Source organism: Xenia sp. Carnegie-2017, unplaced genomic scaffold, assembly GCF_021976095.1.
Source record: "Xenia sp. Carnegie-2017 unplaced genomic scaffold, XeniaSp_v1 HiC_scaffold_19, whole genome shotgun sequence".
NCBI classification, from domain to species: domain Eukaryota; kingdom Metazoa; phylum Cnidaria; class Anthozoa; order Malacalcyonacea; family Xeniidae; genus Xenia; species Xenia sp. Carnegie-2017.
The window spans coordinates 3,654,954-3,669,324 of NW_025813481.1; the positions used below are offsets into that span (position 1 = coordinate 3,654,954).

General features: G+C 33.4%; 2 protein-coding genes across 2 annotated transcripts in view; both read left to right on the forward strand.

The window, feature by feature from the left end:
• The first annotated feature begins 349 nt into the window (after positions 1-349).
• On the forward strand, positions 350-4,009 carry LOC124438781 (serine/threonine-protein kinase shk2-like). The gene is made up of 4 exons (XM_046988976.1): positions 350-451; positions 3,351-3,614; positions 3,690-3,701; positions 3,824-4,009. Exons 1-4 carry the CDS (start codon positions 350-352, stop codon positions 4,007-4,009), a joined length of 564 nt encoding a protein of 187 aa, XP_046844932.1.
• Positions 4,010-6,134: 2,125 nt separating this feature from the next.
• The window catches only part of LOC124438782, a 32,028-nt gene continuing 23,791 nt past the window's right edge, over positions 6,135-14,371 (forward strand). The window contains exons 1-8 of the mRNA XM_046988977.1: positions 6,135-6,561; positions 6,781-7,089; positions 7,190-7,379; positions 7,493-7,612; positions 7,694-7,761; positions 9,077-9,115; positions 11,451-11,540; positions 12,575-13,281. Of these exons, the coding sequence (XP_046844933.1) occupies positions 6,252-6,561; positions 6,781-7,089; positions 7,190-7,379; positions 7,493-7,612; positions 7,694-7,761; positions 9,077-9,115; positions 11,451-11,540; positions 12,575-13,281 (1,833 nt within the window). The 5' untranslated portion in view covers positions 6,135-6,251. The remainder of the gene's footprint in view (positions 6,562-6,780; positions 7,090-7,189; positions 7,380-7,492; positions 7,613-7,693; positions 7,762-9,076; positions 9,116-11,450; positions 11,541-12,574; positions 13,282-14,371) is intronic.

Below are 14,371 nucleotides of genomic sequence, written 5' to 3' on the forward strand. Positions count from 1 at the left end.
GATAATTGCATTTAGTAGTTTAGTAGTTTGCTTATTTCAAATAACCATTTTTGTGACAACGTGCTTCAAGTTTATTATATCGAATAACCAGTTTTACTTCCTTTGATAAAATTTGGTTATATCAAACAACCACTTTTTTGCTAAGTGGTTATATCAAATAACCAAAATAATTTTGATATACTTGGCAAAGCAAAAAAAGTCAGAACGTGATAAGCCCACTCCCCCCTTCGGATTTTTATGTCTTCCGAGAGGTAGCGGTTTTTTCCAACCGAATTTCTATGCGCGCTTTGTGTTTGGTGAACTCTCTTATTTACGATTGTTTCATACAAAGGAAGGCTTTTGGTTTTCAATGAATTCCGCCGATTCCTCCGAAAGGCTTGCGACATCATTGACTGATGTTATAGGGCGAGCCATTCGTGAAACTAATCAAACTATTACGAACTCTGTCGAGGTAAGCAGTACATTTGAATAAGTAAGAAATAAATGCGTATGGTCTATGGCAATTATATTAAACTTGGCAACTCTATGTATAAAGTATCAGGTATTGCTTGTTGATTTCCCACAATTTCTATAGTGGTGATAACGGAATACCTATTCAAATGTGCTGCTTACCTTGGCAGAGTTCGTAATAGTTTCACGAATGGCTCGCCCTATAACATTAGAGGAATATTTACATAATTATTCTTTTACCGAATTAAATATTTTCCATTGTAAGAATGAAAATTCCATAGCTATGTTATGCTTGAAATATGGAGCATATCTGAAACAATTGAACTTTTTGCAAATACATGTATTCTTAACAAAAGTGGTTGTTGAGCAGATCATTGTTTTGTGAAAATCTTTGCTGTTAGTAAAACAGCATTGGAGCTTTTTATCTTTATATTTTCTACTACATGTCTTAGGTCATCTTACATAACGTTTTGAGAATGCTTTTAGATCCATTCAATTTCAGAAATCTCATCGGTATAGAAACAATCTTCACTTGGCATAAAGTCTTTTAGTTGTTTATCTCTTTGAAGACTTCTCATATTCTTTGTTTCGTATCGTCATGCAATATCCTTACATATGTTAATAAGAATTATTTATAAATAAAATAATGGGACGGTGTAATAAAGAAGATATTATTTTTATTGTACTTGCATGCTCAAAACAATTATTTTGTGTTGACGATTTATGGGATATATTTTGAGATATTCTCACCTAGGTTTAATTCACTACCAAAGTTTATTCATCATTACCAATAATGATATATTACTATAATGCGGTTATGAGTTGTTTTAAAACAAAACTACTGAAGCCACGACGTTTTGCAAGTTGGTATAATATTACGGAATAAAGATTAAAGATAACTGTTAGTGGTTGTTTTTGCATGGGTTGCTAATCAGTTAATCACTATGACTATGTAGGAAGCAATGATGTAAATGTACATTTGTGCAACTGAAATATAATTAATTGATAGATTTTGCACTTTTCTTTCTATTATTATATATGTATATCTGCAAAGTTATGATACCTTAGGTTATATACATGTGTAATAATTTTTCTGCACTTAGATTTTCCCTTGTGAGCACAGTTAACCTGTCATGTGTAAAGCTAAACGATTGGTTGTAAAATACAGTATTTGTATTTCTTTACACGTAACAATTATAATATAAGCATTACGCTTTTTAGGCATCGATGAGAAAATTTATGTATTGCGCTGATGATGCTTGTACAGGACAGTACATACTGTATCATCAGTCCTATATTATAAAGTGCAAAATTAAAGTTACAAGGCTGACCTAAAGTTTTTACAATAGTAAAAATGAAAATGTATACAGCTGCGTAGAAACTCATGTTATGGTTATTCTGTATTTGCGGTATACTAATTTGGACAAAGTTTGTGTACTTAAGTTCATCATTTTACTTGTGCTAAATAAATACAAAACAATTGCACTTATGTAACCTCGATGAATGCAACGATTTTTCACCTCATGATGATAATTTTACAATTGTACGAAAAAGAACGTTCTCTATTCTCACTTATAAAATTCATTTCTTAGCGTAAGAGCTAATTTATTAACGTTGATGAGCTTGGAAATGTTTTCTACGTTGCACACAACATACGTGTCGCACATAAACCAATCACAACGTTACGACAAGTACTAAAGAACATAAAGGATAAAGAAAAACCCAACGAACGACAAGGTGCAGTTTACAAAATAAACTGCTCCTACTGCTACGCCTCCTATATCGGGGAAACTGGCAGGAACTTAAACATAAGACTTACTGAACACAAACGAGCTACTAAGAAGCAAGACAAAACTAATCACATTGCCGAACATCACCGAATCACAAAGCACAACATTGACTGGGACTCGGCAAAATGCATTACTTACAGTACTGACTATAGACAACGGCTAACATTAGAAAGTTGGTATACCAACTTGGAACAAGCCCCCCTGAACAGATCACAGCAATTACCGGCACCTTACAAACGACTTATTCACAATACAAAGAAACTATCAACTAAAAACATTAAACTTCACACTAATTCACAATGGCAATACACAATTGACACCCACACATTACAACTAAAAACATCACACCTAAATCACACATCACAACTAAAAATAAAAATATTTCAGTTCACACTAATTCACAATGACAATACACATTTCCAGTACACACAATACAATGACGTAAGAACCAGATAAAAATACGGCTAACCTGACGTTTACTCCTCATTTGACTCTGAAGATGACTACCGCTAAGGTTGTCGAAACGTCAGTCAACAACAACAAAAACAGTCCTTCTCAGTAATATACCAACCTGGACGATCGACATTTACAAACATGTAACGTTACTCCCGGGTTCAAACCATTTACTTTATTACGATCACATTTAATGTTCAACGTCAATGTCTATGGTCTACGATCTATCTTACAATGGTTAAACTACTTCTATTTATACAAGATATTACGTATGGATATCTTTGTTTCTTTACTAAATGTGGTTAATTTGCAATAACAGAAACTATTAGGAACTATAAAAAATATTGTGATTATTGCACATAAGTATCTCTTAAAATAATCATTTAGTTAGTTATACTTGACTTAATTATTTACTAATTACAGGAAGAATATGAGAGCATATCTTAACACATATGTCACGGAGAAATTTTAAATAAATTAGGCGCAAAGGAATCGAAGTTTGTTGTCAATTATCACTACTTAGAAGAAGACAATGGAACAGAATATGTCTATTTGGTAGAATGTGACAGACCTATGTAAAGAATCGCTGGAGGATTTTGTGCAATCAGAATCAAATAGTTTGGCTTATCTTCAAAAATCTCCTCCCGAAATTCTCAGACACATTTTAAAAGATTATCTGATCCTCATAGTGGCGAAAATCCTATTCTCCATCGCGATCTAAAGCCTTCTAATGTACTCCGAGATGCACAAGGAAAACTTCTGATAGCTGACTTTGGTATTAGTCGAATATTGAAAGATGGAAGTAAGACAAGAGTAAGTAATGCTAAAAAGGGAACTCCGTATTGGATTGCTCCTGAATCATTTTGTACAGATAAAAATCCGATTGGCAAAGGATGTTACAAAACAGAGTTGGATGTAATGGTAGTTGTTTGCAATTTTAGTTTAAAAGCTTTTTTTTGAATTTCTTTCATCATATTACGTTGTGATTTATTTTAGACTGCAGGAATGGTAGCTTTTATGTTGCCACAAAAGGAGACCAACCTTTTAAAATTGAAGAGAATATATTGAAAGGAAACTCTGTTGGCTTGTAGAAAATAGATAATGTCGATCTAAAAGATCTACTTTCGTAGATGCTACAGCTAAAACCGGAAGACAGACCATCGGCCAACGAAGCGTTAAAACACCCTTATCTACAAACCGATGAGGTGAATTTTGATTTGCTATGTGATGTTGGGAATGAACCAGAAATCAAGACATCATCTCGACATTCTCTTACCTCAGATGTTCGTGAGCAGTTAAATCTTTCAATAGATTGATGGACCGTATCGATCATGAAGTCTTTAAACATTTCCATAAAGTATCCGACTCTACATGGTTAGGTTGCCTAAGATTTTTACGAAACGTTCGCTAGCATTGGCATGATAAACCTCGTCCACAACTGTCATGGAAACTAGAGTATTTTCTTCAACTTTTTAAGGAACTGCCTGTTCTAGTTCACAGAACCATAAGATTGAGCCAAGCTATAAGATTGATAACCAAGCTATAAATTTGGGGTCCATGACACTATATTTGTTATTTTCACTCTAGTTCTCCTCTTCATTTATTGTACTTAATGCATGTATGTTTTGAATTCTGTATATTGCCGTTGCAAACATTTTTTGGACAGTGAACATCCTGTAAAACTTGAAGAATGCAAGGGAAAGAAAAGCGAAGCTGTTATTGATTACCCTGATCTTAACGGTAAATAGCTATGTAACAACAAACTAATTCTGTGTACGTGTCACTTTTCTTAAATATTCTACCAAAAACCGTAATCTCTCCACTTGTATCTGGTGCATCATTTTCTAATTTTGTGCAACTGAAAATAACGGTTCAAGCATGTGTGATAGTACTAGCAATAGTCGAAAATCTTTAGACGACATTAACGATTTGTCCAATATCCAAAGATAGTGAAGAGTACCTACGAATCATGGTGATTCAGAGACTTTGGCATATTTTTATCGTATGGTAAAAAGAAGCTTATAGCTTATTATGTTGTCAAACTTGTAAAGAACACATATGCAATAATAAATATTGCGTATCCTTTGCTTTAAGTCAGCAAATGCTTTCAAATCGTATACATTAATGCTGAAATTTTGATTTTAGGCTTGAGTAAAACTGTAAATAATGTGCATTAAATGTAGAAAGTATTAAAGGAAAACATACTATAGTAAAAAGTAAAAGTACTGCGTACCATTCGAAGGCATAACCAAATACCTATAGTTAACATAATTTTTTGAAAATCCTCTTTCGATATGGTAAAGATACGCTCAGATTTTTTCTAGTAAGACCGTCTTACACACAGCAGTCACGACGAAGTCAGTATGATCAAGTTTACAAAATATATGACACTCTCGTAAACAAACAACCATTTACAGTTCCCAAAAATTGAATTGACGAACAGGATGATAGTCAAAGATAGCCTGATTTTAACCTGCTAAATTGTTGTGAAACTCTTCCAGCTTCATTGGAGACAATCCAGAAATGATAGTTTCTCGTGTATACTAAAAATATACTTTGTTATACGCATCCAACTCAAATCGTAGGCATAATTATCGATCTTTTACCATTCCTAGATTTCACTCAAATATTTACCATTTTTTTCAGTTCATACAGGAAAGACTCGTCAACATAATTATCTGGGTAATTTTGTTCTTCGTACAAGATTTTTCTCCATGGCTTTTTCACCATTATAAGAAAATGTTTCTTAAAAAATAACAGAGTGTGACTTTGCTTGACAGACAGTCAAGTCATCCCACCTGAGATAGCAAAGGTTATAAGGGTGAAATTAATTACTTTGTATGAAGCATGTATATGTAAAAATGCACATTAACTCAACCAACATAACAGCATAGTTAAATTTCAAAATTCTCATACAAAACGAATGATTTTTCCAACAACAACTAGGCCATTTCGAAAACCCACCAACCAATGACCAGTTCATTGTATCCCATCTGTCAGAATCATTGGTCAGAATGGATTGCAAATCGGCAATACCAGGGCAATACCAAGCAATACTATCCATTTAACATCATGTACACTAACTTTAGTCTTAAAAATATTACTGATAAATAGTCATTATGTCATCACAGTCAATTTGTATTCCTAAAGTACAAATGTACAAGAACAAAAAATTATAAAAATACAGTGTTGGCTAAGAATTTTCTCTATAATTCAGCAACGCAATATACACATTTACTTCTTTACCGACCAAACTATCAATAGCTTGTTCATTTTGATGTTAAAAAGAAGACAAATAATGTTATTTCTTCTTCATCGAGCTGCTTCATAAAGATGAAAATTTGCTGAAAAACAGTGGAGAGCAGGACCCTGGTAAGACGCTGAACGAGTTTGGGGAAGCGGCCCAGCGGGGGAAAAACCTTCACACGTCATTACCACTGTCATTGCGATGAATGGGAAGTGGGATTGTAACTTTACCAAGGAATGTTTAGGTGTAGAAAAGCTCTAGAATAGTTTACAACGAAATCGAAGTGCCTGTATTTCGGATATTCGGTGATAATGGCGATGTCTGAAACGCATCGTGAATTTATAAGAAAAAACAGGGAATATATCAAAAGAAATCTTGAGGTTGATGCTGTTTGGCCACAAATGACGGACGTTCTGGATCGTAACTGCGAAGACAAAATTCGAGCAGAATCCACCCCTGAAGCTCGTACTTTGGAACTTCTTAATTTGCTGCATCGGCGAGGAGATGAAGCATTTATATCCTTTATTAGAGCGACACTTAAAGTTCAAAGATGGGTTGGGGAATACTTGGCTGACTTAGCCGGACTTAATGTGAACCATATACTTCCAAATGCCACGCAAAGTACGACATTTTTTATTTCTTATACTGTTATACATTACGTACTGTGAGCTTGTTTGCCTGTCTATTATTTATTCATTCTGAAGATGTAAAATTCTCTAGAAGATAAGAATGCAAATATCAACTTCACTTGCAGAAGTTTTAATGAAAAATCATCTTCTTATATATAAACAGAAACATCAGAAAGTTTTAAACCATTTATTTTACCACTGTCTTACTTAGGAGAAACTGAAGAGCCTGGAATGAAAGAGGTCCATCGTCAAATTCTTGTGAGCCGTTTGTCCACATTTAAGCAATCACTTAATGTCACTGAAATGGTTGAAAGTTTATCCAACAATGTGGCGATCACAAGCAGAAATCCTGGTGTCAACATCAGAGCTGTGTTGCAAGAACTATCTTTTGACAAAAAAGTGGAAAAGCTTATATGTGATGTGCTTCCGCGTTTAGGGCCTGATGCATTCCAATGTTTTTTCAAAACCTTAGATATAAATCAGCCGCAACTTGCCCATGATTTGAGGCAGTCAATAAAAGGTATGTAAAAAATGTAATAATTATTCTTCCTTGTTATTACATATAAATATTTATCCCTTTACATATCCTGTAAGTCAAATTCATCTCACTGATTTGTCAGCTACTCATTCTGGTGAACTAATTGATGAGAGACAATTCTATCAGGAGTCAACAAATGCTCATCTGACTGGGCAGACCACAGCCCAGTTTAATCTTGAAATGACCTGTTCAGATCTACCTGACCATGTTCAAAGAAAGTTAGAAGAACGCTTAAACAAAGGCAATGAGTTATTAGAGAATGACTGGAGAAGGTGATTTTCAAATGAATTAAAGTTTTTAAACTCAGTTGATGTTTTATCTTTAGGTAACTAAATGTTTTAGTAAAGTTTTATTCCTTAACTGAGCACAAATTGACTTTTTCAAGCCTGTACAAAGCAGTGAATTTGCCACAAGGTAAAGAAAACATCATTGCTGAAAATTCTCTGGTAACCCCACACGATATGTGTTGGACACTTGGTTTGATAGAGACGGACAACATGCCAATGTAAGAGCACTGCTCCTAGCATTGAAAGAGTGTAAGCAAGGAGGTTTAGCTCATGAGATAGAAAGGGATTTGGATGTTAAGCTGCCTGATCAAGTTCCAAGACACCGTTGATGGAATCATGCAGTTAAATGAAAACGAGAAAAGAACTGGTAAGTGAAGTTGGAATGAGTGGTTGTCTAATTTTTCAAAGCAAAGCACGATCTTGTCAGATTGAGCAGTTGCATCAAAGTATAGTTTTGTACATACAACCAGACCACAAGTTTTGTTTATGCTATGTAAATCTCAGATCATTATTGTTCTTTTCCCATCTGTTTTTTTCACAGTAAGTAAACACATTAAAATTTACATAGCAGGACTAAATTTGTGGGATAGCAACGCCACTCCTCATCTGCAAGGATTAGTTTTCGAATAATAACTCCAAGTTCTTGAGGCTTGGTCTGACATGTTTTACTTTCATGTCCAAAAGTAAGGTTGGAGATAAACTTTAGAGTTTGCTTTACATGATTGCTTATATTTAGGTCAATGTATTATTGTGTAAGGTCTAAATGCAGTAACGTAGCCAGCTCGACTTTTTACTCCCGCTTGTATCCAAATGTTTTTGTGTTTACTAGCTGTGAGAACAACAGATTTATAAAAAGATGAATAATGGTTATCCATAAGAATTTACATAACCATAGAAAATGTGCAGGCTGGCTACGTTAAGGTGTAAATGTTAAATAAATATTTCAACTTGGTTTAATTAAGATATCCTAATTTAGTCTCCATCTTAGTAAAGCTCCGAGGCTCGTGAAGGAGATACGGAGACAATTAAAAGTTCAGTTGATAAATTAATTGAACCAAGGTAGTGTTGATGTTCTCTCGCCCTACGGGCTCGGTCTTTACAAAAAGACATCGGTCCGATATTTCTCCGTAAAGACCTCAAGCTCGGTTATTAAGGGCTTAATAACGCGCATGATTGGTAGATGATTTTGTGATTATTGTATGACAACCAATCATGTTGCAAAAAAGGCTTTAGATTTATTTGTGATAGAACGGTTGTGGTTGACGATTGTGCTTTTAATATTGGGCGGTTTGTGCTGTTAAGATTTTGTAAAGATTTAAAGAGGGTGGTTAAATACTTTTCTATCATGCAAAGAAATTGTTTGCAAAGTTGGTTGTTACATTCTTACTATAAGGTTAAGTTAAACCACTGATTCAATTTAAATTTGAATATTCAGTGAAATCAGCTACATGATGATTAGTACATAAGTTCACTGATTAACAGAGCCATAGTTTTATTATTTTCATTTAACTGAAAATCGTCAATATAGGCGTGAAACACTGGGTAGTAAATCATATCAAGTATTGTTTGAATATGTAATTCAAAGTTATATATGTATAAATATGTATAACTTTGAATTACATTTAAACAATATACTTGATACAAAAAACAGACGTACGTATTTCTCATGTTATTTTTTATGGTAGACGATGAAAGAAGTTTGGGTGAACTTCCAAAAACAGGTAGATAAGTCTTTTCAATATATGTTTACATGATGCTGATTTTTGATGATTCACGTAAACTACGAAATCTCATTTATCTTTTTTTGTTTTCCGTTATGATGTATTTAATGAAGTACACCAATCTTCAATTAAAAAAAAGCGTTGCATACATGTGTAGAAATACTGCATGTGTAGTCGGTTTCCTGTTGCGCATGTAATCCATTGCTCGTCAGTGGATACTATTTTCTAAATAACATTTTGATAGGACTTTACATTGCCGACAGTTCTCTTAGACTGCAATTGACGTATCTATGTTGAATCTGTCGAATCTTTAAATGTACATCGCACAAAGCAAATGTCATTGTATTCATGACCTGTATAGCCTGACTTCCATCGTATGTTTAAATTCATTGTCATTAAGAATCGTTTAAACAATAGTCATATTGATTTTCATTGAAGTAGATTTGAGTGTAGATGTGTACGTTTATGTTGGATGTCTGCAAAATGTTTTTTGATTCTGTAACTATGTCAAATTTATTTATTTAATATTTTACTTAATTTTCATCAATTTAACACAATTATTGCAATCGTGACCTTAAAACACCGTTTTACGTTATTTGTTTTTAATATGGTTATGTACTTATACGTTGCTTGAAAGTGATGCATGAAGCATGAAAACGTTGCAAAACAAAAAGCATACAAATATTAATATTCATAAATGCGCAAAAAGCACTTCCTGTCAAGGCATTTAGCTAACATCTCGGACGTTTCGTACTTTCGGTTTGACTTCATGATGTTAGTTGCTCCTTCTAAACATACACAATACAATTTACTTCATGCTAATCTTGACGGTATACGCATTTTACTACAGACACCATGAGATATTAAATGGTTTGTCTCGTTCCTTGAGCCATGCGTATTTAAATAGCTCAGTTCCGTTTCTATACGATTGCTGGGACGATGAGTGTGGTTGGTTTGACGCACGAAACATCCGGCCGTCATACCAATGTACAGTGTTGATTCGTTACAATCTGTTCTTGTTTGGCCTTGTAAGCAAGTGATGAAATCATTTTCTTTCAAGAGGGCACTTTTATTTTATTCGACAATTGCAATTTTTTTGTGATGAATGTAATTTAAGGCTATTTTCAACAAGGTGGAATTTTCCGCGCGTAATAAATTATTGGATGAGGCTGAGCAATATCAAGAATTATTCAGACCGAGGTCAATGTTATCTTCCGAAGCGAAGCTGAGTATAGTTGAGGGATGTTGGTTTATATTGATACAAATTTTTCTAACTGTATATTTTAGCTATTCAAAAAACTGAGAAAATTGAACTTTTTTATTAAAAGAATAAAGTAAAAGGTTACATGATGCTACCATTTTATTTTATACATTTATTTTTATGAAAAATGTATTGATGTTTTTACTATAAACAAAGTTCAAGGTCAGTAGAGTAGTCAACTGTATTTTGTTTTACTCATGTACTTTTGTGTGTCATTGGTGTGTTGTATATTAATGTTTTGTGTGAATACCATTAACTACATGTTGCTAAATAAAGTTGAAGAAACATAAGAGTTTAAATTATGGGACCATCATTTTTTATTTTGTCTGATACATTTTGTTTTTTTCATTGATGAAAAAGTTACAAAAAATGTGAATTAAAAATGTAGTTTTACACATGTTATCTACATGAGAACTAGCAGATTTTTCAAAAAAGATTTAAAGAAATCTTTAAGACAAGCTTTAAAAAGAAAACGAGGACTATCATTTTTAAACTAGAATACCTGCGTCGCTCCAGATTATATCTTTAGGATAGAGGACGACGAAAATATCACCAAGATTGCATTACGTTATCATCATGTCTAATATCATTTGCAAACGTCTCAAATCCTTTTGGATATTTCTTTTTCTGATCATCAATTAAAACATCTAAAATTTGCATTACCGATCCGATTATCATTTGTTATTATTGCTGACTAAATTACTTTGATTTTAGGCTTGAATAGAATTCTAAATAATGTGCATTAAATGTAGAAAGTATTAAAGGGAAAACAGACTTTAGTAAAAAGTTAACTTACTGCGTACCATTCGAGGGCATAGCCAAACACCTATAGTTAACATAATTTTTTGAACATCCTTTTTTGATTCGGTAAAAATACGCTCAGATTCTTCCTAGTAAGACCATCTTACACAGCAGTCACAACGAAAACGGTATGATCAAGTTTGTTTACAAAATATATGACACTTTGTCGGAAACAAACAGCCATTAACAGCTCCCAAAAATCTGTTAAAATCTGTTGCAATACTTTTTAGTAATATTGTCATACTTAAATGTTTCATGTTTACATTGCTTCAGCTTCTGAAGAAAAGGAATCGTTGCTATATCTACTAAATGATAATGACAGTGATGCTGATATTGGTATAACGTCTTCTACATCAGGACCTAGTAAGTAATGGAATTTTATATGCAAATATTTACACAAACGTAATCTTTATTGCCCTTTGAAATATTAAGTAGAAACAAGAATGCAATGTAACCATTGAGATTCGTTTATATCTTCCTTATTCACATACTTTTGTTAACGGTCAAAAATGTGAGATTTAATGAAGAGTGAAATAACTCAGCAAGTATTCCTTTTATCTTGCTCTGATGCATTAACCGTGTTAGCAAACATTTGCCCAAACATTTCCATGGTTTTCAACGCTAAACACAAACAATAATTTATAACCCAATATATTAATTTTAAAAGGTATCGTTATATGTAGCCAACTAAAATCTTTTAATTCAAAAACAATACAGATGTTGTGGATCAAAATCATGTAAAAATGTTAAACTTTGTAAACATACAAATTTGATCAATATGTATAGAAAGTGAAAACTGGCTATAATGCTAAAAGTAAATTATGAAAACCATCATGATCAACGTGTCAGTTTTATGTATACGTTACATGTACACAAATTAACTTAAATAGAATATTGTTGAAAACATCCTTTAAAACATATTATTTGATTATCGGTAGCCAATAAAAGCCAATAATTCTGGTCAAAAACACAAGCTTTTCAGAAGGTAACCTTAAAAACATTAGGTTCTTTAATTCTCCGAACTCTTTTCACCTCGACAGATGCTTTCATCTTTGATTTTTCAATCTCAATGTTTCCGCATTTAAAGTGAAAAGATCCTGACGTCCCTCAACGTCCTTTGAACTAAATATCCCTCATCCGTGTGTTTGGGAGCAGGAAAATACGCTGTTAATATAAATAAACTGAAACCAAGGCAAACACGTTGTTATGTTATTATGTTATTATTTAGTAGCTAAATATAAAAGTCAGTTCACCTTAACGGGCAAAGCGGTGTAGGTATTTCAAATCTTGTCTAATAGCCACATTTTTTTGATGTGCGTATAATTAGAAAATTAAATTGCTTCTTGATACATTGATTTATTCCTTTCTAAATAGTCTACTTTACTTTTTAATTGAAGAATTGCTGTCTCAACCATGGAAATGTTATGATAAATCAACAATGCACCAGCAAAAGTTCGGAATGATGGAAGAATATGGGAAGAAAAATCCAAGAAAAGTTAAACTCGTAAATGGTGTAAAGGTTATTTGTTCTGAAGAGTTTTTGCTTGGTATGGGAAGTGATGGAACTCGTGTTTACCTTGGACTCGGAAAAGATGGTTACGGAAAAGCAGTAAAACGATTGCTTCGAGATAACTGCGCGGAGTTAGCCAAACGAGAAAAAGAAATTTTGAATGAGTTGAATGCAAAGCGTTCAAATTATGTTGTGAATTATTGGTATCTCGAAGAAGAACCAGGCACAGATTATTTGTATTTGATATTAGATTTGTGTGAAGAATCGTTAGAAAGTTTTGTGAAATCTTCTACTTTGCAATATCTTCAAAAAGCACTTCCTACAATTCTTATGCAGATTTTAAAAGGTTTAGCTGATCTTCACAGCGGTGAGCGTCCTATTCTTCATCGGGATTTAAGACCCTCGAACGTTCTTCGAGATGTACAAGGAAATTTTTTAATCGCTGACTTTGGTATAAGTCATATGTTATCTGATGAATCTTCGACATATTGGAGCATACAAAGAGGAGCTAAATATTGGATAGCTCCAGAGTCATATGACGCATCAGATGATACAATTAATAAAGTTCGTTACAAAAAAGAGTCTGACATTATGGTAAGTTCTTGAAGTAGAAATAGAGGTCCAACTACAGGTCAAGGTTGTTTTTGCATTTGAATGTTGTATTTGGTAGGGATATCATTATCACTGCCACTGATATCATTATCACTTTTAAATATAATTTTTCTTTACCTTCATTGTACAGTCATATAGTGGCAAAATACAAATTGTACTGTATAAAATATAAAAATAATATATATGTATGATAATGAATTTATTGCAAGTAACAAATAAATTAACTCCATTTTTTATTGAAAATAGAATGCCGGAATGGTGGCTTATTATGTTGCAACAAAGGGGAAGCATCCTTTTGGAATTGAACGGCATAGACTGGACAACATTTTGGAAGGAAAACCAGTTGGCTTGGACAAAATCAATGATGCCACGCTCAAAGACCTTTTATCGTGGATGCTACAGCTAAAACCGGAAGACAGACCATTGGCCAACGAAGCGTTAAAACACCCTTATCTACAAACCGATAAGGAGAATTTCGATTTTCTGTGTGATGTTGGGAATGAACCAGAAATAAAGACATCATCTCCACATTCTCTTCCCTCAAATCTTCGTGAGCAGTTGAATCTTTCAATAAATTGGATGGACCGTATCGATCCTGAATTCTTTAATCATTTCAATAAAGTATCCGACTCTACATGGTTAGGTTGCCTAAGATTTTTACGAAACGTTCGCCAGCATTGGCATGATAAACCTCGTCCACAACTGTCATCATGTGTTAAAGATGGAAACTATCAAGAGTATTTTCTTCAACTTTTTGAGGAACTGCCTTATGTAGCTCACAGAGCCATAAGATTGAGTCATTGGAAGGCAAGACCTGACCTAGAGAAACATTTTCCAAATAAGACACAGAAATGAGTTTTCATTTTTGATGGCCAAGCTATAAATTAGGGGTCCATGACACTATATTTGTTATTTTCACTCTAGTTCTCCTCTTCATTTACTGTACTTAATGCATGTATGTTTTTAATTCTGTATATTGCGGTTGCAAAGATTTGTTAGACAGTGAACATCCTGTAAAACTTGAAGAAGGCAAGGGAAAGAAAAGCGAAGCTGTTATTGATTACCCTGATCT